This window comes from Lipophrys pholis, assembly GCF_963383615.2.
Source record: "Lipophrys pholis genome assembly, chromosome: 1".
Classification (NCBI taxonomy): domain Eukaryota; kingdom Metazoa; phylum Chordata; class Actinopteri; order Blenniiformes; family Blenniidae; genus Lipophrys; species Lipophrys pholis.
The window spans coordinates 23385788-23409239 of record NC_137635.1 but is presented as its reverse complement, the minus strand read 5'-3'; the positions used below and the strand labels follow the sequence as shown (position 1 = coordinate 23409239).

Genomic DNA, 23452 nt, shown 5'->3' with positions numbered 1-23452 from the left:
TGTGTGTGTGTGTGTGTGTGTGTGTGTGTGTGTGTGTGTGTGTGTGTGTGTGTGTGTGTGTGTGTGTGTGTGTGTGTGTGTGTGTGTGTGTGTGTAGACACGAGGACGGCACCGTGCGGTTCTGGGATGCCTCAGGAGTGTGTCTCACTCCGATGTACAAGCTGAGCACAGCAGGAATCTTCCACAGCGACTCCGACCCCAACGACAACCTGAACCAGGGCGCCGAGGGGGAGTGGCCTCCCTTCAGGAAGGTGGGTGTGTTTTCATGCTCTGCTGCTGCTGCAAGCCATAGAGACTGATGAACCAGTCTCACACTGCAGGAGGGTGGAGAGGCTGAATTAAATTTAACCCGCAGGACATGTCAACATATGAACACATGAAGGATTTACTCACGGTCTGTGGTCTTTGTGGTCTATGTGTTCTTTGTGGGTTGTATGGTCTATGTTGTCTGTATGGTCTATGTTGTCTGTATGGTCTATGGTCTATGTTGTCTGTATGGTCTATGTTGTCTTTGTTGTCTGTATGGTCTATGTTGTCTGTCTGTATGGTCTATGTTGTCTGTCTGTATGGTCTATGTTGTCTGTCTGTATGGTCTATGTTGTCTGTCTGTATGGTCTATGTTGTCTGTCTGGTCTATGGGATCTTTGTGGTCTATGTGGTCCTGGTTCCAGGTGGGCTGTTTTGATCCGTACAGTGATGATCCTCGGCTCGGAGTCCAGAAGATCCAACTCTGTAAATACAGCGGCTACCTGACTGTGGCCGGAACCGCAGGCCAGGTGAGGAACCCCCTTACTCTACTTTTTTTCAGTTTTGTAAGTTGGTAGTGGAATACTGAGTAGTTTTGTTCACAACCTTCAAGTCACCATGTTGGTGGTTCTGGTTGTCCTGAAGTCCTGGTTCTGGCTGGATTCATGACGAGCTTCATCCAGCAGAACCAAAAGTCTTGATCGGTGACGGTTTCTTCAGAAAGTCTGGGGTCTGACGTCGGTTCTGTTCCTGCTGGACCGATTCTGTCCAGAGGCCTCCTGAAGCTGCTGGTTCTGGGCCGGTTATTTCCCTGCTGGACCTTCTAGAAGGTCCATCCTCCTGGTCTCCTCAGACCTTCATGTTTGTCGTCCGTCTAGCTCCGTCAGTTGTTTCTATCAACGTCTTGTTCTGGGCCGCTGGAGTCCTGAGTCCCAGCAGTTCTTGGGTTCTCTGGTGGTGGTTTCCAGAAGTGGTCCTTCCTCCTGGAATCTTCAGTCTGTCCTGACTAGAACCCAACAGCAGCTGATCTTCTGGGTTCTGTTTGCAGATTCTGGTCCTGGAGCTGAACGACGAGGCGGCCGATCAGACGGTGGAGGCTGAAGTGGTGGACCTGCTGCAGGGCCAGGAGGGGTTCCGCTGGAAGGTCAGAAGGTCACAGTGGTGGTCCAGCGGGAGGTGAGAGGTCAGGGGTCATCTGACGCTGTTTGTGTCCGTCCTTCAGGGCCACGCCCGGCTGGACGTACGCCAGCAGGCGGTGGCGTTTCCCCCGGGCTTCCAGCCCCTGGCCCTGGTGCAGTGCCAGCCGCCCGCCGTGGTCACCGCGCTCAGCCTGCACTCCGAGTGGAAGCTGCTGACCTTCGGGACCAGCCACGGCTTTGGCCTTTTCGACTTCCAGCAGAAGAGCAACGTCTTCGTCAGGTGAGTGACTCCACTGCTCTGAATGACTTGTTCACGTTCACTCATGTCCCACAATCACTGACACTGACATGGTGCTCAAGGTGGAGTCCATGTTCTGGACTCAGCTGGTCGACAGGAACCAATCAGTGACCCAGTGACTTGGGGTACGTCCAAAAAGTCCCTCCTATCTCCTTATCTATGGACTTTACCTTAACCCGGGGTTAAGGGGGCTCAGTGGTAGAGTCGGTCGTCTTGAGGGTTGGCAGTTCGAATCTAACTCTATCAAAAAGTCATTGTCGTTGTTTCCTTTGTAAAAGGCACTTTACCCACATTGCCTCGTATGAATGTTGGTGGTGGTCGGAGGGCCAGCAGCCAGGCACCCGTCAGCAGCCCCAGGGCCGCTGTGGCTACAACGTAGCTTAGCATCACTGGAGGGACTGGTGTGAATGAGTCATGGTCTCTGGACGCACTTTGAGTCAGCGCGAAAAAAGTGCTCTATAAATCCAAGTCATTATATATACTAGGGACGTCCCGATCACACTTTATGGTCCCGATACCGATCCGATTTTTCAGAATTGAGTATCGGCCGATACCGATACTTTCCCAAGCCGATACTCACATTGATATTGCAAAGATACTCAATAGTTTATTTTTGGAGCAACTAAGATTTCTGAAGCTAAAAGCACAATTGGCAGAAGCTTTGTTTACCTTGTAATTATTGTAAAACTCACTTATTGAATCAAAATTCTTCTCAGAATGACTTAAGAACTTATTTCAACTTTAAAAAGAAACCCAGTGAATCAGTTTGACTAACATATAAAGTATAAAAACCTACAACATAAACAGTATTCAGTAAAACCAATTCCACTTCAAAGTGTCTTTGACTGGTTGGGTTGAAAATAAGTCCTGAAAAAGTCCAAATACAATAATAAAAATAAATAAATAAATCTTAAACATAAATACTCTGAGGCTCCAATGTAACGTCTTTGTGTATTAAATTCCAGTTTACCTTAAAGCAGTATTAGAGGTTTGACCTGAATATCACAAAACATTTACATTTCAATGGGAATTATAAACACTTCATTCCACTTCAAAGTGGTAAAACCTGTTTGACTAAAGTACTCTGAACATAGTACTCTCAAAAACTTATTCAGAATACGATCTTTGTCCTCCCTGGCCTTCTCCCAACAAACCGTCCACACCTCACTATGAACACGACTCAACACGAGGCTTCAGGGCATGTAGTACACATGTAGGGGGCGCTGTGACTCACCAAACACAACAAAAATGCAGAAGAAGACAGACCACATAGAAATGTAGAACTAGACTTCTGCACAAAAACACATAAACCACTATATATCACTCTAGTGTTATAGGTCTATGGCCCCGCTCCGCTGCTTGCTCCCCCCGAGCTTCTAGTCCCTGATTGTTGTGGTTATTAGGTGACGTAGCGGACCGCGGTGGGGGGAGGAGGGGGGCTATTACGTCACCTTTTGTCCACGGATGATCGTCTTTGCTGAGCGTACTCCACCGCATGTTTACGTTTTAGATGTCTTATCAGATTAGTTGTGTTAAACGAAGCTCTGGTGCTCCATCTCTCGGGACAGTGGTGAAGCTCTGGTGCTCCACCTCTCGGGACTGGTTTGGTTATCCACCTTAAACTCCCTCCAGACTGCTGGTTGATCCTCTCAATGGCTTCAGGCTGCTCACCTCAGTTTACGGCAGGTCGCACACGGAGCTCGCTTTACGGCAGGTCGCACACGGAGCTCGCTTTACGGCAGGTCGCACACGGGGCTCGCTTTACGGCAGGTCGCACACGGGGCTCGCTTTACGGCAGGTCGCACACGGAACTCGCTTTACGGCAGGTCGCACACGGAGCTCGCTTTACGGCAGGTCGCACACGGGGCTCGCTTTACGGCAGGTCGCACACGGGGCTCGCTTTACGGCAGGTCGCACACGGGGCTCGCTTTACGGCAGGTCGCACACGGGGCTCGCTTTACGGCAGGTCGCACACGGGGCTCGCTTTACGGCAGCTGACGGGAAAAAGTTGTTTTTTTTAGATCGGCGGGGTGATCAGCTGGATTTGCTGATTCGCGATCACTCACAAATCACCAATATCGGCCCGATCCGAGATCTACCCGTCTGATCGGGACATCCCTATTTATTATTATTGTTATTAAACCCTGGATGATGTCACGGGGCTAATGAAAGGTTTCTTAAAGGAGTTAAGGAAAGGTGTTAGGAGGCTTCTTAAAGGAATTAAGGAAAGGTGTTAGGAGACTTCCTAAAGGAGTTAAGGAAAGGTGTTAGGAGGCTTCCGAAAGGAGTTAGTGAAAGGTGTTAGGAGACTTCCTAAAGGAGTTAAGGAAAGGTGTTAGGAGGCTTCCTAAAGGAGTTAAGGAAAGGTGTTAGGAGACTTCCTAAAGGAGTTAAGGAAAGGTGTTAGGAAGCTTCCTAAAGGAGTTAGGAAAGGTGTTAGGAGGCTTCTTAAAGGAGGTAGTGAAAGGTGTTAGGAGGCTTCCTAAAGGAGTTAGTGAAAGGTGTTAGGAGGCTTCCTAAAGGAGTTAGTGAAAGGTGTTAGGAGGCTTCCTAAAGGAGTTAGGAAAGGTGTTAGGAGGCTTCCTAGAGGAGTTAAGGAAAGGTGTTAGGAGGCTTCCTAAAGGAGTTAGGAAAGGTGTTAGGAGACTTCCTAAAGGTTTTAGTGAAAGGTGTTAGGAGGCTTCCTAAAGGAGTTGGTGAAAGGTGTTAGGAGGCTTCCTAAAGGAGTTGGTGAAAGGTGTTAGGTGGCTTCCTAAAGGAGTTAGGAAAGGTGTTAGGAGGCTTCCTAAAGGAGTTAAGGAGGAGCACTCTGACCCCTGGTGTCTGGTTGTGCAGGTGCACTCTGAACCCCAACGACCAGCTGGCGATGGAAGGTCCACTGTCCAGAGTGAAGAGCATCAAGAAGTCCCTGCGACAATCCTTCAGGAGGATCCGACGCAGCAGAGTCTCTCTAAGGAAACACCACGTCAACCAGGCCTCCAAGGTAGGCCACACCCAGGTCTCCTCCTCACCTGTCCCTGTCTCACCGGTCCTTGTCTCACCTGTCCCCCAGCTGCAGGAAGCCAACGCCCGTCTGGAGGCGGAGCTTGCAGAGATGGAGCTGGCTCCGGTCCAGAGGAAGATTGAGGCTCGCTCCTCTGACGACTCCTTCACCGGCCTCGTCAGGACTCTGTACTTCGCCGACACTTTCCTGACGGATGGTGAGTTTCTGGGCCTGTCACACCGGGACTGTCCTGGACCGGGAGGACTGGGACTGGATGTCCATTTGTTCAGTTTGCGTTTAGAGTCCGAATCAAACCTCCTCGAAAACATCCTGCAGTTACACCATCTGTTGGTTTGGGGGCGCTGTCGCCTGAAACAAACTCTGACCAGAGAGGAAGTAAAGAAGAAACACGGCTCATTGATTGGTCCAGACCAAAACAGAAGTCCCGCCCCTTTAGCCCGTGGTGGCTGGGCTAGTTAGCTTATGGTTAATGGGGGTACCAGCTACAAACAACAGCGATATAAAGTCTTCAGACCAGATATCAATGAAAGTCTTCCTCACTACTTCTACCTCTCTACTTCCTCCTCTTTCTCTTCTGCCTCTCTACTTCTTCCTCTACGTCTTCTCTACTTCTACTTCTTTCTCTACTTCTACTTCTTCCTCTCTACGTCCTTCTCTGCCCACAAGATATTTTCTAACTTTTTTTTCTGCGTCTGCTTCTTCTGATTCGTGGTTATGTGTTTCTTTACTACCCAGAATGCATTGCACTCTTTGTCCCGCCCTCTAGAAAGATCTTTAGTAAACAAAAGGAGACCAAGCTTTTCAAGAGGACCAGAGATCTTGTTAGAGCTGGATCAGAGTTCAAGGGAACGTTCCTGAAAGTCCCTGAAAGTCATTTCTGGATCAAACAGGAACGCACCCTGAACCAGGAACGCTCCTGAACCAAGACTCTGACCCCAGCTTCTAAAATAAAGACATTTTAGATATTTTAGGCCAACATGACATTTCATATAAAGTAGATTTTCTGTGACGATGCAAATTTCATGTTTGGAATTAACAGTCACCACCCCCCCCCCCCCCCCCCCCCCCACCCCCACCCCCTTCCCCCCAAGGCTCACACAGTGCCCCCTCCCTGTGGGCGGGGACTAACGGCGGCTGTGTGTTTGCCTACATGATCCGTCTTCCTCCGGTGGAGCGCCGAGCCGACGAACCCGTCACCCGCCCTGCAAGGTGAGACCTCCTGGAGCTGGTCCCCGTCTGTGTAGACCCTGACCCTGACCTTGACCCTGGTCCTATCTGTTTCCTGCAGCGAAGGAGATCCAGCTGATGCACCGGCCCCGGTGGTGGGGATGGTGGTCCTGGACGGTCAGGGAGCCCCCCTGCCAGAGCCCCTGGAGGTGGCCCACGACCTGGCCCGGTCCCCCGACATGCAGGGCTCCCACCACCTGGTGGTGGTGTCCGAGGAGCAGTTCAAGGTCGGTCCAAGGACATGGTGGGTGGGGGTGGGTGGGGGGGGGGGGGCTGAACACCTGTAACGGGACGTTTGTGTCTTCAGGTCTTCACTCTGCCCAAGGTCAGCGCCAAGATGAAGCTGAAGCTGACCGCCATCGATGGCTCCAGGGTGCGGCGGGTGGGTGTGGCCTATTTCGGCAGCAGTCGGACAGAAGACTACGGCGAGAGCGGCCTGGTGGTTCTGACCAATCAGGGTGACGTCCACGTGGTTTCTCTGCCTCATGTCAAGATGCAGGTTCAGTATCCCTGCATCCGCCGGGAGGACGTGAGCGGCATCGCTTCCTGTGTGTTCAGCAAGCACGGCCAGGGTACGTACACACACACACAGACACACACACACACACACACACACACACAGACACCCCCTTGACCCTCCCCTCTCCCCCCCAGGGTTCTACTTATCTCTCCGTCAGAGTTCGAGCGTTTCTCTCTGTCGACTCGCTGCCTGGTGGAGCCTCGCTGCCTGTGGAGCCTCCTCTACGCTCCGCCTCCAAGCTCCAGCTGCTCTCACCGCACAGGTACTGCCAGAGGTCAGAGGGGGATTCACAAGTACTGCCAGGGGTCAGAGCGGGACTCACAGGTTCTGCCAGGGGTCAGAGGTCAGAAGGGGATTCACAAGTACTTCCAGGGGTCAGAGGTCAGAAGGGGATTCACAGGTACTGCCAGAGGTCAGAGGGGGATTCACAGGTACTGCCAGAGGTCAGAGGGGGATTCACAGGTACTGCCAGAGGTCGGAGCGGGACTCACAGGTTCTGCCAGGGGTCAGAGGTCAGAAGGGGATTCACAAGTACTTCCAGGGGTCAGAGGTCAGAAGGGGATTCACAGGTACTGCCAGAGGTCAGAGCGGGACTCAAGTACTGCCAGGGGTCAGAGCGGGACTCACAAGTACTACCAGGTGTCAGAGGTCAGAAGGGGATTCACAGGTACTGCCAGAGGTCAGAGCGGGACTCACGGGTACTGCCAGGGGTCAGAGCGGGACTCACGGGTACTGCCAGGGGTCAGAGGTCAGAGCAGGACTCACGGGTACTGCCAGGGGTCAGAGGTCAGAACAGGACTCACGGGTAATGCCAGGGGTCAGAGGTCAGAGCAGGACTCACAGGTTCTGCCAGGGGTCAGAGGTCAGAAGGGGATTCACGGGTACTGCCAGGGGTCAGAGGTCAGAGCGGGACTCACAAGTACTACCAGGGGTCAGAGGTCAGAGTGGGACTCACAAGTACTACCAAGGGTCAGAGGTCAGAGTGGGACTCACAAGTACTACCAGGGGTCAGAGCGGGACTCACGGGTACTGCCAGGGGTCAGAGGTCAGAGCAGGACTCACGGGTACTGCCAGGGGTCAGAGATCAGAAGGGGATTCACAGGTACTGCCAGGGGTCAGAGGTCAGAGCGGGATCCACAAGTACTGCCAGGGGTCAGAGGTCAGAGCGGGATCCACAAGTACTGCCAGGGGTCAGAGGTCAGAGCAGGACTCACAGACAGTCCGGACACTTCAGACTAAATTTACTACGATGTTTAAAAACACAGTAAAGCATCCTGGAACTTCTTGATCGGTGAGACCCTCTGGGGGTGTCCCGGGTCGGCATCTGAGTTGTTCTGATTCTTCTTCTGTCCTTCCAGATCCAGAGTCCAGAGTGAGGACGCAGGTAAAGAGTACACACACACACACACACACGCACACTCTCTCTCGCCCTGTGTGACAACTGACTGACTGTGTTCCAGAAGTTGCTGCTCGACGTGTGATGGAACACGCTTTGCTGAATGACGAGAGTGAGTACTGAGGAGGCTGAGCATGCAGTAATGTCTACACAACAGTCCCCCCCCCCCCCACCCCCCCCCCCCCCCCCCCCCCCCCCCCCCCAGAGACCAACAGCTCCTCACAGCCCCCCCCCAGAGACCAACAGCCCCTCACAGCCCCCCCCACAACCCATCTGCCCTTTAACAACCTGGCTTCACTGTCACTCCATTCTTTCACTCGTGTGTCAGCTGTGTCATCCCATTGTGCTACACTCACACTGCAAACACACATTCTCACTCAGTTGGTGACTGTGGTGTTGTGCTGTTTTCATCTTCAGAAGTTCTGCAGGAGATCCAGAAGTCTCTAGAGGGAGATCAGACGTGAGTATCATCCAGTGAGTTTAACTTTAGTCATGTGATGATCTGTTGTTACCATATATGGTGAACTGGAGGCGTGTTGCTACCATATATGGTGAACTGGAGGCGTGTTGTTACCATATATGGTGAACTGGAGGCGTGTCGTTAACATATATGGTGAACTGGAGGCGTGTCGCTACCATATATGGTGAACTGGAGGCGTGTCGTTAACATATATGGTGAACTGGAGGCGTGTCGTTAACATATATGGTGAACTGGAGGCGTGTCGCTACCATATATGGTGAACTGGAGGCGTGTCGCTACCATATATGGTGAACTGGAGGCGTGTCGCTACCATATATGGTGAACTGGAGGCGTTTTGCTACCATATAAGATTTATCAATACTAATGACTTCCTGATTGTTCGACTCACGTTTGATAAATACAAATTAGTTTTGTTCTCACACTGAATTTAATTTCTTTTCATGTGCGTGTGCGTGTGTGTTTGTAGGTCCCTCCTGGAGAACAATGTGAAGAACGTTGGATCCTGAAGTTCTGGTCCAGAACATCTGCCCTCCTCACCCGACAGGACACAACCACTACTGACTACACCCCCTCCCGTCCGTCCGTCCGTCTCCCCCCCCCCCCCCCCCCAAGGGCTCCACAGCACCAGGGTGCTGACTGAAGGTGGAGAACGACACCACTGTGCCTCGAGGACCGCACACTGTCCCCAAAGCTACCTGAAGCACGATCCTGTAACCCCGTCCCCCCACCCTGCCGAGGCCTTGATCACCAGCAGCCTGAAGCCTCCACCTGTGCCTCTCTCTCTCTCTCTCTCTTTCTCCCCCCCCACATAGCTCAGTTCTGCTGTGGAAAGTGTTTCTGCCAAAAGACCCTGAACTCAACATGTTTGTCATCAATCGCTGCTTCTGCTCCAGTGGGGTCCGTTTCTTTAACAGTTGTCCAGAACCTGCTGCACTACATTCATGATGGTTCCCCCGGATCCACCACTAGAACCTGTGGCATAAAGGAGCTTCCGTATGAACTGAGGGGCCGAATCACAAGGTGCTGGGATGTTCTAGAGCAGGGTCCTCCGGTCCTCCAGGGTCCCTGTCCTGCAGGTTCTAGCTCCTCTCAGTTGCAGCACACCTGATTTCAATGAGGGGCTCGTTATTGGGCTTTTTTGCAGCCTTGGTGATGACATCATCAAGCAGCAAGGATCTAAAGCATGCAGGACAGGGGCTCTCGAGGACCGGGGTTGGAGATCCCTGTTCTAGAGGAACTGTGTCTCCGTGGAGCCGCGACGTCTGATTGTTGAGTCTGGTAGCATGTTAGCGTCACACTGTACCGCGCCTATGTGGAGGGCCCTGCCCCTCCTCCTGGCCCCGCCTTGGCTCCCGGCCCCGCCCCTCCTCCTGGCCCCGCCTTGGCTCCCAGCCCCACCCCTCCTCCTGGCCCCACCCCTCATCCTGGCCCCGCCTTGGCTCCCAGCCCCACCCCTCCTCCTGGCCCCACCCCTCATCCTGGCCCTGCCTTGGCTCTTGGCCCCGCCCCTCCTCCCGGCCCCGCCTTGGCTCCCGGCCCCGCCCCTCCTCCCTGCTCCGCCTTGGCTCTTGACCCCTGACCCCGCCCTTTCACGGAGGTACTCCTGCTTGCCATGTTGTATTTTTATTTCTTTTTTTCCGGGGGGGGGTTCCAATCATTTTTACAGTTTTTTAATGAGATGTAATTTAGGAATGACTATCTATGGTAGTGAAATGTTTCTAATATATTCGGTGACTCCGTACCATGGACCTGTCCGATCTGGGCTCGCTGCTGTTTGGCCCAGCGAGGAACCTCTGGTACGTCTGGAATGCTGGAGTTCGCCGTCGGTTCGGGGTTTGATTCCGGTTCGGGGTTTGATTCCGGTCCGGGGTTTGCCGTCGGTGTAGAATATATTTTTGTAGAGAAGGGAACGAACCCTGATTGTATGATTTTTATGTATCATGACACTAAACTTCACCTGATGAATTAAACCTCCTGGTTTTTCCCACCAAACTGTTTGTCTTCATTTCCTCTCAGAAACACTTTGATGGTCTTTAGTGACAGAGACCTGGACCTGGTCTCTCTACTGGGGGGCAGGGGGGACTGTAGGAGGGTCTGGGAGGTCTTTGTCACCTTGTGGACATGGACTTGTGTCTCATGTCGGCGCTTCAGCTGCTTCTCTGTTCATGAAGCTTCTGGTCTGTCTGTCTGTCTGTCTGTCTCTCTGTGTCCTTCAGACGACCTGTAAACTGTTAAGGTGCTGTTCTCTAACGAGGAGCTTAATGGAAACATTCAAACAGCTGATGGATAAATGTCCTGGTTCATCACACTGACCTGATGAGACAGAGACCAACCTGATGAGACAGAGACCAGACAAAACAACTGATCAACACAACCTCCATGTTCTCATGTCTGAGAGACTCGGCAGGTAGAACAGTCTCAGGAGGATGTGGTCCAGTTCTGAACCAGGCCAGAACTGGGTCCAACCATGAACTTAAATTCTTATACGAGTTTTCCTCCAAATGATTTCTGACGACATTTCATTAGAATAGAACCTCGTTTCCACTTCACAGAATGTGCCAGTACAGTAGGGTACATTACAGTAAAGTATGGTATAGTAGGGTATGGTACAGTGGGCTACAGTAGGGTATGGTACAGTGCAGTACGGTATAGGGTATGGTACAGTGGGCTACAGTACAGTATGGTATAGTAGGGTATGGTACAGTACAGTTTGGTATGGTATGGTATGGTATACTAGTGCGGTTCCACCACAGAGCACAGTTAAATGTAGGCGGGTTGTGAACGACGCATGAATGTGACATCACAACCTAACCTCTGGTAAAGGAGGACCAGAGGAACACATTGGATGTGTCCTAACAGTCCGCCCTATCTCCTAATAGTCCCCCCTAATAGCCTCCTAACTCCTTTAGGAATCTCCTAACTCTTGCAGGAAGCCTCCTAACTCCTTTAGGAAGCGTCCTAACTCCTGTAGGAAGTGGTGAGACAGGTGGAGGGGGACCTGAACAGGTGCTGCTGGTTCCACTGCACTGAGACGGGACAGTCATTTTAGCAGCACAGCTGGTTTCATAAGGAAGGTGTTCAATGATTTCTCGACCAAACAGTTTCTGAAAGACCACCAGGGGAGTGGATGTGTCCAATGCAGTGGAACAATACTGCTAAGGCTACTGAGAGATGCTAAGGCTAATGAGAGTTGGTAACACTAATGAGAGATGCTAACACCAATGTGAGGTGCTAAGGCTAATGAGAGATGTCTCATGTCACTCTGAACATCAGCTCCCCTTACAAACAGTGGTGGAGCTTCTTGGTGGACACATGGAGCTGAATAATTCACTAAGTGTTTTGTTTGTGCTCGCCGGTGCGCTGCTCACCAGCGCCCGTCCATCGTCACGCTACATGCATGTCCAGCTCCACTGGCTGTGTGCTGCATACACAGTGTGTGGATGGAGTTGGATGGAGTCAGTGAAGGGATGGAGTCAGGGGGTGGAGTTGGGTTCTGTCGGGTGGTGGAGTGGAGTGGGGGGTGGAGTCGGTGGGGGTGGATGGGGTGGGAGGGTGGGGTTGAGGGAGGGGTGAATTCGGGGGAGTGTTGGAGTCAGGGTGGAGTTGGGGGGGTGGATTGGGGTGGGGGTGGAGTTGGGGAAGGCTGGAGTCTACGAAGAGATGAAGTCGGTGGGGGGGGGGGGAGTCGGGGTGGAGAGTGTTGAGCTCAGTGTCTTCTCAGTGACAGCAGCTCTGCAGGACGAGCCGGAGCCCGGCAGCCCCCCTGCTGTGCGGCGGTTTCACCTGAAAAGTCAGGTAAGATATATGACACTAACCCTCCCGAGTGTGGCTTGCTGCTCTCCCCCGGTGCGGCTCACCGAGCCCCCCGGGGAGGAAACTGAGCCCGTCTCACTGCTGCAGACTAAAGCCCTCATTCAGCAGGGAAACAATTTGAAGACTCTGTCAGTATTTGTGGCGTCTCTTCCTGCCTGCCTCCACCCTCTCGGTCCAGCGCCAACCATTTGAGGGAGTTTGGGTTGGCTGTGCCTGAAGTGGGACTGACCCGGGCCGACCCGGGCTGAGGACACAGATGGGCCATTATAAGAGTGAAAGCTGATCCTGGTGCTGAGAGACAGAGAGACAGAACCTGCTTTCCCTCCGTCTGACTGACAAACTGTGCGGAGACGATTCCTGACGGAGCAGTGTGTCTGTGAGGAAATGACATCTGTACTTCTGAGAGAATTTCAAACAGAAAGCATGAAGACACTCTTTGTGATTTCGTCTCCAGGTCCTTGCGGGTCTGTGAGGGGGCGATGCCATGCCTCCCCTGAAGTCTCGAGGTAGAATTGGTGGTAAGAAGCAGAAGGCCGAGGCGACAACCACAGGAAGTCAACATCACTCCTCCAAGAAAGCTCAGCGTCCCTCTGGAGAGCCCGATGACAAACCAGACAGAAGAAGGACTTCAACAAGTCGCCGGGACAGAGAGACAGACGAAGAGCAGAGGACTGACACAACTCCAAAAGGTCCGAGCAGGAAGGAGGAGTCACACCATCAGCCAGGAGATCGCACAACGGGGACATCCAAACCTCAACACTCCACAGGGGGCTTCAAGAAAAACTCAGAGGTTCTGCCCTCACGGTGGAAGAGCAGCGACAAGCCCCCACCTGGAAACCCGAGACATGACAAGCTGACCGACAGCCAGGGATCAGGCTCAGGGGAGGACACAGAGGAGGACATGAATACTGAGGAGGAGGAAGAGGAGCAGGAGGAGGAGGAGGAGGAGGGGCGAGGCAGCACCGAGGAGCCGGTCGAGACACAAGAGAGCGAGGAGAGCGGCGAAGAAGCCGACGAGTCCGATACCCAACCAGGTCCTGCAGGGTCAGGAGGCAAGGACCAGAAACCGACCAGGACCAGCGAGGACGGAGGGGACGTGTTGGAAACGGCCAGCAGCGACAGGAGTGAAGACGAGGTGCTGACACCGGAGCACGAGTCCAGACGGGGGAGGGACAGCAGGCGACCAGGTCTCCATCTACAACCGAAGCCTGCCGCAGCACACAACCTCAACATGTCCAAGAAGACCAGGGCGGAGAAGCAGGCGGAGAAACAACGAGCCAAGGCGGAGAAGCAGGTGGAGAAACAACGAGCCAAGGCGGAGAAGCAGAGGTTGGAAAAGGAAGTCAAACAAAAAGCCAAGGAAGAGAAGAAGAACAAAAAGAAACCACAGAAAAACGACAAACTGAGTTCTGTTCCAGACCAGAGACTCCTGCACAAAGCCTCGTCCCCTCATCCCGCAGATGGACCGTCTCAGGAGGACTCCAACGCAGACGGCCAGGAAGCTGAACCAACACTGACCAAAGCTATGAAAGGTCCAAACCAAATGATGCTCTTGAAAGCCAAAACCAAAGACCTCAAAACCATCATGGAGCAAGAAGATCAGCAGCACACAGCAAGGGGCGCCAGAGCACCGCTTCAGGGCTCGCTCTTCAAGAAGGCTACGACGGCGTCTCCACGACGAGACGCAAGCATGTCACCCGAGGACGAACCGCCGGAGGGCGGGGCCACTGACGAGCTCTTGAGCAAATCTAAGGAACGTTTGATAGCAAGAAGAAAAGAAACGACGACGCTCCGCAGAGTCTCCGGCTGGATTCAGAAGAAGGTTCCTCGGGAGCTCAACTTGAGGAAGAAGATCTCTGCCTGGACCAAAGCCATCGGGGTGTCTCGCTGGCTGTCATTCAGGGCCATAAAACCAAAACAAAGTCCCAAGAAGGCAAAGGGAAACATCTTCAAGCAGAAGATGGCCATGAGGGTCGCCAGTAGAACCAAGAAGAACCACAACTGGTCAGAAGACCAACAGGGGACGAGGAGCCTACAGGACGCAGGAGACGCTGGGGAGAAAGAGCTAGAGGCCAAATATGCTGTGGTTCTTCCCAGGATGAACAAACTGGGAAAGACTGTGAAAGCTGATCCTGCTCAGTCACTTCCTGGACCTTCTGCTTCACCAGGTCCACCAGGTGCACCAGGCCCACCAGGAGAAGCTCCTACTTCAGAGACCAAACCTCCAAGGCCCGGTGCCAAGCTGGTGCTCCCAGTCAAACCAGACCTCAGCCTCCTGAAGTCCTTGAAAAAGCCTCTTGTAGGAGGACTGTCTCCAGGTGGGGACGCAGCAGACCGGAGTCCCGAGTCCACCAACACCCCAGAGGGATCCTTCACCTCCGACCAACCGGCCAGGAAACCAGCTCAGAAGGAAGCAGATGGAGTCGGCTTGTTACAGGCAGCGAGAGGAAAGCTGAACCCCTCCCAGATCGACCTGACCAAGATGTCTCTGGGTGGAGGTCCAACACAGGCCAATGGTCCACACCCAGATAGAGAGGCCAGGGCCGGGATCCCCAGGTCCTCCACCCAGAATCCGCCAGGGGGGGGCAGCAGCGCAGTCACGTCAGGGGTTCGGTCTCTGTATGAAGAGGAGGCAGACAAAGAAGTGGCCCAGCTGATGGGTGAGGGCGGGGCGTACTCCATCACCCAACCGGAGCTGCACTGGACTGGAAACCCCCGGATGAGTGGAGACCCTCAGGTAGGTTCTGTAGGTAGAACCAGGATCAGAATTATCAGAACCGTTTGCCGCAGTGCTTCTTCTCTCTACAGGACTGGCTGCGAGCGGAGAACCTGCTGCCCCATCAAACCGTGGAGAAGCTCACCAAGTGGACCGTCTACGATGACCAAGGCCAAGCCAGGACCGTTCCAGCCCACAAAGGCCGGGGACCCTGGGAGTCCGAAGACCCTGCTCAGGACAAGCTGGAGAGCCGGCTGGTCAGCACGCAGGTACCTGGGATCTAGACAGTCCCTTCTCACCGCTCTGGTTCAGGGTCAGGACACAGGTACCAGGGATCCAGACGGTCCCTCCTCACCGCTCTGGTTCAGGGTCAGGACACAGGAAACAGGGATGCATACGGTCCCTCCTCACCGCTCTGGTTCAGGGTCAGGACACAGGTCCCAGGGATCCAGATGGTCCCTCCTCACCGCTCTGGTTCAGGGTCAGGACACAGGTACCAGGGATCCCGAAGGTCCCTCCTCACCGATCTGGTTCAGGGTCAGGTAGTACCTGAACCTCCTGAATATGTTTTGGTAGAAACGTGCGGTGAACCACTGGAACTGTTCTGAGGACGAACCTTCAGTCTGTTCCTTCTGGAGCTGCCGATTGGAAACATTTATGTTTTTCTAAACTCTTTTCACCGAGAGGTGGCTCGCCGTCACGGCACTGTTCACCTGTCCACCATTTCCACTCCTCAGTGGATCTATTACCGGTGTGTATAAAGATTTAGAGTTCCTGTGGTCCGAACACCACCGCACCACACTGAACCAGAGAACCAACTCATCACACTGAACTAGAGAACCACAGCACCACACTGAACCAGAGAACAACCGCACCACACTGAACTAGAGAACCACCGCACCACACTGAACTAGAGAACCACCGCACCACACTAAACCATAGAACCACCGCACCACACTGAACCAGAGAACAACCGCACCACACTGAACTAGAGAACCACCGCACCACACTGAACTAGAGAACCACCGCACCACACTAAACAATAGAACCACCGCACCACACTGAACTAGAGAACCACCGCACCACACTGAACCAGAGAACAACCGCACCACACTGAACCAGAGAACCACCGCACCACACTGAACTAGAGAACCACCGCACCACACTGAACCAGAGAACAACCACACCACACTGAACATGAGAACCACCGCATCACACTGAACCAGAGAACCACCGCACCACACTGAACCAGAGAACAACCACACCACACTGAACCAGAGAACCACCGCACCACACTAAACAATAGAACCACCGCACCACACTGAACTAGAGAACCACCGCACCACACTGAACCAGAGAACAACCGCACCACACTGAACCAGAGAACCACCGCACCACACTGAACTAGAGAACCACCGCACCACACTGAACCAGAGAACAACCACACCACACTGAACATGAGAACCACCGCATCACACTGAACCAGAGAACCACCGCACCACACTGAACCAGAGAACAACCACACCACACTAAACCATAGAACCACCGCACCACACTGAACCAGAGAACAACCACACCACACCGAACCAGAGAACAACCACACCACACTGAACCAGAGAACCACTGAACCAGAGAACCACTGCACCACACTGAACCAGAGAACAACCACACCACACTGAACCAGAGAACCACTGAACCAGAGAACCACTGCATCACACTGAACCAGAGAACCACTGAACAAGAGACAGTAAAGCTTCAACTCCAAACTGCAATGTTCTGATTCTCTTTGGTTCAAAAGGTTGAAATCAGCTTCTGTAGCTGGTTTTATTAGTGGAGACTAATCAAGACTTGACTTCTTCTTCACTTCTCCACCCTCTCACGTGTTCACCCTGTCACTTTTTCACAATGTTACCTCTTTAACCCGTCATCTGTTCACCCTGTCACTTCTTCACCCTGTCACCTGTTCACCCTGTCACTTCTTCAACCTGTCACTTCTTCACCCTGCCACCTGTTCACCCTGTCACTTCTTCAACCTATCACTTCTTCACCCTGCCACCTGTTCACCCTGTCACTTCTTCAACCTATCACTTCTTCACCCTGCTACCTGTTCACCCTGTCACTTCTTCACCCTGTCACCTGTTCACCCTGTCACTTCTTCACCCTGTCAATTCTTCACCCTGTCACCTGTTCACCCTGTCACTTTTTCACCCTGTCACCAGTTCACCCTGTCATCTGTTCACCCTGTCACTTCCTCACCATGTCACCTGTTCACCCTGTCACTTCTTCACCCTGTCACAAGTTCACCCGGTCACCAGTTCACCGTGTCACTTCTTCGCCCTGTCACCAGTTCACTCTGCCACCTGTTCACCCTGTCACTTCTTGGCCCTGTCACCAGTTCACTCTGTTACATGTTCACCCTGTCACTTCTTCACCCTGTCACAAGTTCACCCAGTCACCAGTTCACCGTGTCACTTCTTCGCCCTGTCACCAGTTCACTCTGCCACCTGTTCACCCTGTCACTTCTTCGCCCTGTCACCAGTTCACTCTGTTACCTGTTCACCCTGCCACCTGTTCACCCTGTCACTTCTTAACCCTGTCACCAGTTCAACCTGTAACTTCTTAACTCTGTTACCTGTTCTCCCCGTCACCAGTTAACCCTGTAACTTCTTAACTCTGTTACCTGTTCTCCCCGTCACCTGTTCACCCTGTCACTTCTTAACCCTGTCACCAGTTCAACCTGTAACTTCTTAACTCTGTTACCTGTTCTCCCCGTCACCAGTTAACCCTGTAACTTCTTAACTCTGTTACCTGTTCTCCCCGTCACCTGTTCACCCTGTCACTTCTTCGTCCTGTCACCAGTTCACCATGCCACCTGTTCACCCTGTATCTTCTTCACCCTGTCACCTGTTCAACCTGTCATTTCTTCACCCTGCCACCTGTTCACCCTGTCACTTCTTCTCCCTGTCAAGTGTTCACCCTGTCACTTCTTCGCCCTGTCACTTCTTTGCCCTGTCACCAGTTCACTCTGTTACCTGTTCACCATGCCACCTGTTCACCCTGTCACTTCTTCACCCTGTCACTAGTTAAATCTGCCACCTGTTCACCCTGTCACCAATTCACTCTGTGACCTGTTCACCCTGTCACGTGTTCACCCTGCCACCTGTTCAACCTGTCACTTCTTCACCCTTTCACTTCTTCACCCTGTCACCAGTTCACGCTGCCACTTCTTCACCCTGTCAAGTGTTCACCCTGTCACTTCTTCACCCTGTCACTTCTTCGCCCTGTCACTTCTTCGCCCTGTCACCAGTTCACCCTGTCACCAGTTCACCCTGTAACTTCTTCACACTGTTACCTGTTCTCCCCGTCACCTGTTCACCCTGTCACTTCTTCGCCCTGTCACCTGTTCACCCTGTCACTTCTTCGCCCTGTCACCAGTTCACTCTGTTACCTGTTCTCCCTGCCACCTGTTCACCCTGTCACTTCTTCACCCTGTCACCTGTTTAACCTGTCACTTCTTCACCCTGACACCTGTTCACCCTGTCACTTCTTCACTTTGTCAAGTGTTCACCCTGTCACTTCTTCGCCCTGTCACTTCTTCGCCCTGTCACCAGTTCACTCTGTTTCCTGTTCACCATGCCACCTGTTCACCCTGTCACTTCTTCGCCCTATCACCAGTTCACTCTGTTACCTGTTCACCATGCCACATGTTCACCCTGTCACTTCTTTGCCCTGTCACTTCTTCACCCTGTCACCTTTTCACACTGTCACTTCTTCACCCCGTCACCTGTTCACCCTGTCACTTCTTCACCCCGCCAATTGTTCACCCTGTCAATTCTTCACCCTGCCAACAGTTCACCCTGTAACTTCTTCACTCTGTTACCTGTTCTCCCCGTCACCTGTTCACCCTGTCACTTCTTCGCCCTGTCACCTGTTCACCCTGTCACTTCTTCGCCCTGTCACCAGTTCACTCTGTTACCTGTTCTCCCTGCCACCTGTTCACCCTGTCACTTCTTCACCCTGTCACCTGTTCAACCTGTCACTTCTTCACCCTGACACCTGTTCACCCTGTCACTTCTACACTTTGTCAAGTGTTCACCCTGTCACTTCTTCACCCTGTCACTTCTTCGCCCTGTCACCAGTTCAATCTGTTACCTGTTCTCCCTGCCACCTGGTCACCCTGTCGCTTCTTCGCCCTTTCACGTGTTCACCCTGCCACCTGTTCACCCTGTCACCTGGTCACCCTGCCACTTCTTCACCCCGTCACCTGTTCACCCTGTCACTTCTTAACCCTCTCACATGTTCACCCGGTCACCAGTTCACCCTGTCACTTCTTTGCCCTGTCACCAGTTCTCTCTCTTACCTTTTCACCCTTCCACCTGTTCACCCTGTCACTTCTTCGCCCTGTCACCGTTTCACTCTGCCACCTGTTCACCCTGTCACTTCTTCACCCAGTCTCCATTTCACTCTGCCACCTGTTCACCCGGTCACCAGTTCACCCTGTCACTTCTTTGCCCTGTCACCAGTTCTCTCTCTTACCTTTTCACCCTTCCACCTGTTCACCCTGTCACTTCTTCGCCCTGTCACCGTTTCACTCTGCCACCTGTTCACCCTGTCACTTCTTCACCCAGTCTCCATTTCACTCTGCCACCTGTTCACCCTGTCACCAGTTCACCCTGTAACTTCTTCACTCTGTTACCTGTTCTCCCCGTCACCTGTTCACCCTGTCACTTCTTCGCCCTGTCACCTGTTCACCCTGTCACTTCTTCGCCCTGTCACCAGTTCACTCTGCCACCTGTTCACGCTGCCACTTCTTCACCCTATCACCTGTTCACCCTGCCACATGTTCACCCTGTCACTTCTTCACCCTGTCAAGTGTTCACCCTGTCACTTCTTCACCCTGTCACTTCTTCACCCTGTCACTTCTTCGCCCTGTCACCTGTTCACCCTGTCACTTCTTCGCCCTGTCAACAGTTCACTCTGCCACCTGTTCACCCTGTCACTTCTTAACCCTGTCACCAGTTCACCCTGTCACCAGTTCACCCTGTCACCAGTTCACCCTGTAACTTCTTCGCCCTGTCACCTGTTCACCCTGTCACTTCTTCGCCCTGTCACCAGTTATCTCTGTCACCTGTTCACCCTGCCACCTGTTCACCCTGTCACTTCTTCACCCTGTCACCTGTTCAACCTGTCACTTCTTCACCCTGACACCTGTTCACCCTGTCACTTCTTCACTTTGTCAAGTGTTCACCCTGTCACTTCTTCGCCCTGTCACCAGTTCACTCTGTTTCCTGTTCACCATGCCACATGTTCACCCTGTCACTTCTTTGCCCTGTCACTTCTTCACCCTGTCACCTTTTCACACTGTCACTTCTTCACCCCGTCACCTGTTCACCCTGTCACTTCTTCACCCCGCCAATTGTTCACCCTGTCAATTCTTCACCCTGCCAACAGTTCACCCTGTAACTTCTTCACTCTGTTACCTGTTCTCCCCGTCACCTGTTCACCCTGTCACTTCGTCGCCCTGTCACCTGTTCACCCTGTCACTTCTTCGCCCTGTCACCAGTTCACTCTGTTACCTGTTCTCCCTGCCACCTGTTCACCCTGTCACTTCTTCACCCTGTCACCTGTTCAACCTGTCACTTCTTCACCCTGACACCTGTTCACCCTGTCACTTCTACACTTTGTCAAGTGTTCACCCTGTCACTTCTTCACCCTGTCACTTCTTCGCCCTGTCACCAGTTCAATCTGTTACCTGTTCTCCCTGCCACCTGGTCACCCTGTCGCTTCTTCGCCCTTTCACGTGTTCACCCTGCCACCTGTTCACCCTGTCACCTGGTCACCCTGCCACTTCTTCACCCCGTCACCTGTTCACCCTGTCACTTCTTAACCCTCTCACATGTTCACCCGGTCACCAGTTCACCCTGTCACGTCTTTGCCCTGTCACCAGTTCTCTCTCTTACCTTTTCACCCTTCCACCTGTTCACCCTGTCACTTCTTCGCCCTGTCACCGTTTCACTCTGCCACCTGTTCACCCTGTCACTTCTTCACCCAGTCTCCATTTCACTCTGCCACCTGTTCACCCTGTCACCAGTTCACCCTGTAACTTCTTCACTCTGTTACCTGTTCTCCCCGTCACCTGTTCACCCTGTCACTTCTTCGCCCTGTCACCTGTTCACCCTGTCACTTCTTCGCCCTGTCACCAGTTCACTCTGCCACCTGTTCACGCTGCCACTTCTTCACCCTATCACCTGTTCACCCTGCCACATGTTCACCCTGTCACTTCTTCACCCTGTCAAGTGTTCACCCTGTCACTTCTTCACCCTGTCACTTCTTCACCCTGTCACTTCTTCACCCTGTCACCTGTTCACCCTGTCACTTCTTCGCCCTGTCAACAGTTCACTCTGCCACCTGTTCACCCTGTCACTTCTTAACCCTGTCACCAGTTCACCCTGTCACCAGTTCACCCTGTCACCAGTTCACCCTGTAACTTCTTCACTCTGTTACCTGTTCTCCCCGTCACCTGTTCACCCTGTCACTTCTTCGCCCTGTCACCTGTTCACCCTGTCACTTCTTCGCCCTGTCACCAGTTATCTCTGTCACCTGTTCACCCTGTCACTTCTTGGCCCTATCACCAGTTCACTCTGTTACCTGTTCTCCCTGCCACCTGTTCACCCTGTCACTTCTTCACCCTGTCACCTGTTCAACCTGTCACTTCTTCACCCTGACACCTGTTCACCCTGTCACTTCTTCACTTTGTCAAGTGTTCACCCTGTCACTTCTTCGCCCTGTCACCAGTTCACTCTGTTTCCTGTTCACCATGCCACCTGTTCACCCTGTCACTTCTTCACCCTATCACCAGTTCACTCTGTTACCTGTTCACCATGCCACATGTTCACCCTGTCACTTCTTAACCCTGTCACCAGTTAACTCTGCCAACTGTTCACCCTGTCACTTATTCGCCCTGTCACCAGTTCACTCTGCCACCTGTTCACCCTGTCACTTCTTAACCCTGTCACCAGTTAACTCTGCCAACTGTTCACCCTGTCACTTCTTCGCCATGTCACCAGTTCACTCTGTTACCTGTTCACCCTGTCACTGCTTAACACTGTCACCTGTTCACCCTGTCACTTCTTCGCCCTGTCACCAGTTCAATCTGTTACCTGTTCTCCCTGCCACCTGGTCACCCTGTCACTTCTTCGCCCTTTCACGTGTTCACCCTGCCACCTGTTCACCCTGTCACCTGTTCACCCTGCCACTTCTTCACCCCGTCACCTGTTCACCCTGTCACTTCTTAACCCTCTCACATGTTCACCCGGTCACCAGTTCACCCTGTCACTTCTTTGCCCTGTCACCAGTTCTCTCTCTTACCTTTTCACCCTTCCACCTGTTCACCCTGTCACTTCTTCGCCCTGTCACCAGTTCACTCTGCCACCTGTTCACCCTGTCACTTCTTTGCCCTGTCACCAGTTCTCTCTCTTACCTTTTCACCCTTCCACCTGTTCACCCTGTCACTTCTTCGCCCTGTCACCAGTTCACTCTGCCACCTGTTCACCCTGTCACTTCTTAACCCTGTCACCAGTTCACTCTGCCAACTGTTCACCCTGTCACTTCTTCGCCATGTCACCAGTTCACTCTGTTACCTGTTCACCCTGTCACTGCTTAACACTGTCACCTAGCCACTCTGCCACCTGTTCACCCTGTCACTTCTTCGCCCTGTCACCAGTTCACTCTGTTACCTGTTCACCATGCCACCTGTTCACCCTGTATCTTCTTCGCCCTATCACCAGTTCACTCTGTTACCTGTTGACCATGCCACATGTTCACCCTGTCACTTCTTCACCCCGCCAATTGTTCACCCTGTCAATTCTTCACCCTGTCACCTGATCACCCTGTCACTTCTTTGCCCTGTCACCAGTTCACTCTGCAACCTGTTCACCCTGTCACTTCTTCGACATGTCACCTGTTCATCTGGTCACCTATTCACCTTTTCACTTCTTCACCCTGTCACCTTTTCACCCTGTCACTTCTTCACCCTGTCACCAGTTCACTCATCCACATGTTCACCCTGTCACTTCTTCACCCTGTCACCTCTTCACCCTGTCACTTCTTCACCCTGTCACCAGTTCACTCTGTTACCTGTTCACCCTGCCACCTGTTCACCCTGTCACTTCTTTAACCTGTAACCAGTTCACTGTGTTACCTGTTCACCCTCCCACCTGTTCACCCTGTCACTTCTTAACCCTCTCACATGTTCACCCGGTCACCAGTTCACCCTGTCACTTCTTTGCCCTGTCACCAGTTCTCTCTCTTACCTTTTCACCCTTCCACCTGTTCACCCTGTCACTTATTCTCCCTGTCACCAGTTCACTCTGCCACCTGTTCACCCTGTCACTTCTTAACCCTGTCACCAGTTCACTCTGCCAACTGTTCACCCTGTCACTTCTTCGCCATGTCACCAGTTCACTCTGTTACCTGTTCACCCTGTCACTGCTTAACAATGTCACCTAGCCACCCTGTAACTTCTTCGACCCGTCACCTGTTCACCCTGTCACTTCTTCACCATGTCACCAGTTCACTCTGCCACCTGTTCACCCTGTCACTTCTTAACCCTG

At 52.8% G+C, this 23452-nt stretch overlaps 2 protein-coding genes across 2 annotated transcripts in view; both read left to right on the top strand.

The window, feature by feature from the left end:
- The window catches only part of llgl2 (LLGL scribble cell polarity complex component 2), a 28343-nt gene extending 18043 nt beyond the window's left edge, over window positions 1-10300 (top strand). Inside the window, 16 exon segments of the mRNA XM_080466541.1 lie at window positions 98-251; window positions 672-776; window positions 1295-1390; window positions 1469-1665; window positions 4519-4666; window positions 4736-4883; window positions 5779-5885; window positions 5887-5896; window positions 5976-5999; window positions 6002-6141; window positions 6222-6486; window positions 6569-6696; window positions 7793-7818; window positions 7895-7942; window positions 8248-8290; window positions 8778-10300. Of these exon segments, the coding sequence (XP_080322667.1) occupies window positions 98-251; window positions 672-776; window positions 1295-1390; window positions 1469-1665; window positions 4519-4666; window positions 4736-4883; window positions 5779-5885; window positions 5887-5896; window positions 5976-5999; window positions 6002-6141; window positions 6222-6486; window positions 6569-6696; window positions 7793-7810 (1540 nt within the window). The 3' untranslated portion in view covers window positions 7811-7818; window positions 7895-7942; window positions 8248-8290; window positions 8778-10300.
- Window positions 10301-12608: 2308 nt separating this feature from the next.
- Window positions 12609-23452, top strand: part of myo15b (myosin XVB) — a gene marked incomplete at its 5' end in the record, with an annotated part of 217000 nt that continues 206156 nt past the window's right edge. Inside the window, 3 exons of the mRNA XM_080461452.1 lie at window positions 12609-12999; window positions 13168-14861; window positions 14933-15109. Coding sequence (XP_080317578.1) covers window positions 12609-12999; window positions 13168-14861; window positions 14933-15109 — 2262 coding nt within the window. The remainder of the gene's footprint in view (window positions 13000-13167; window positions 14862-14932; window positions 15110-23452) is intronic.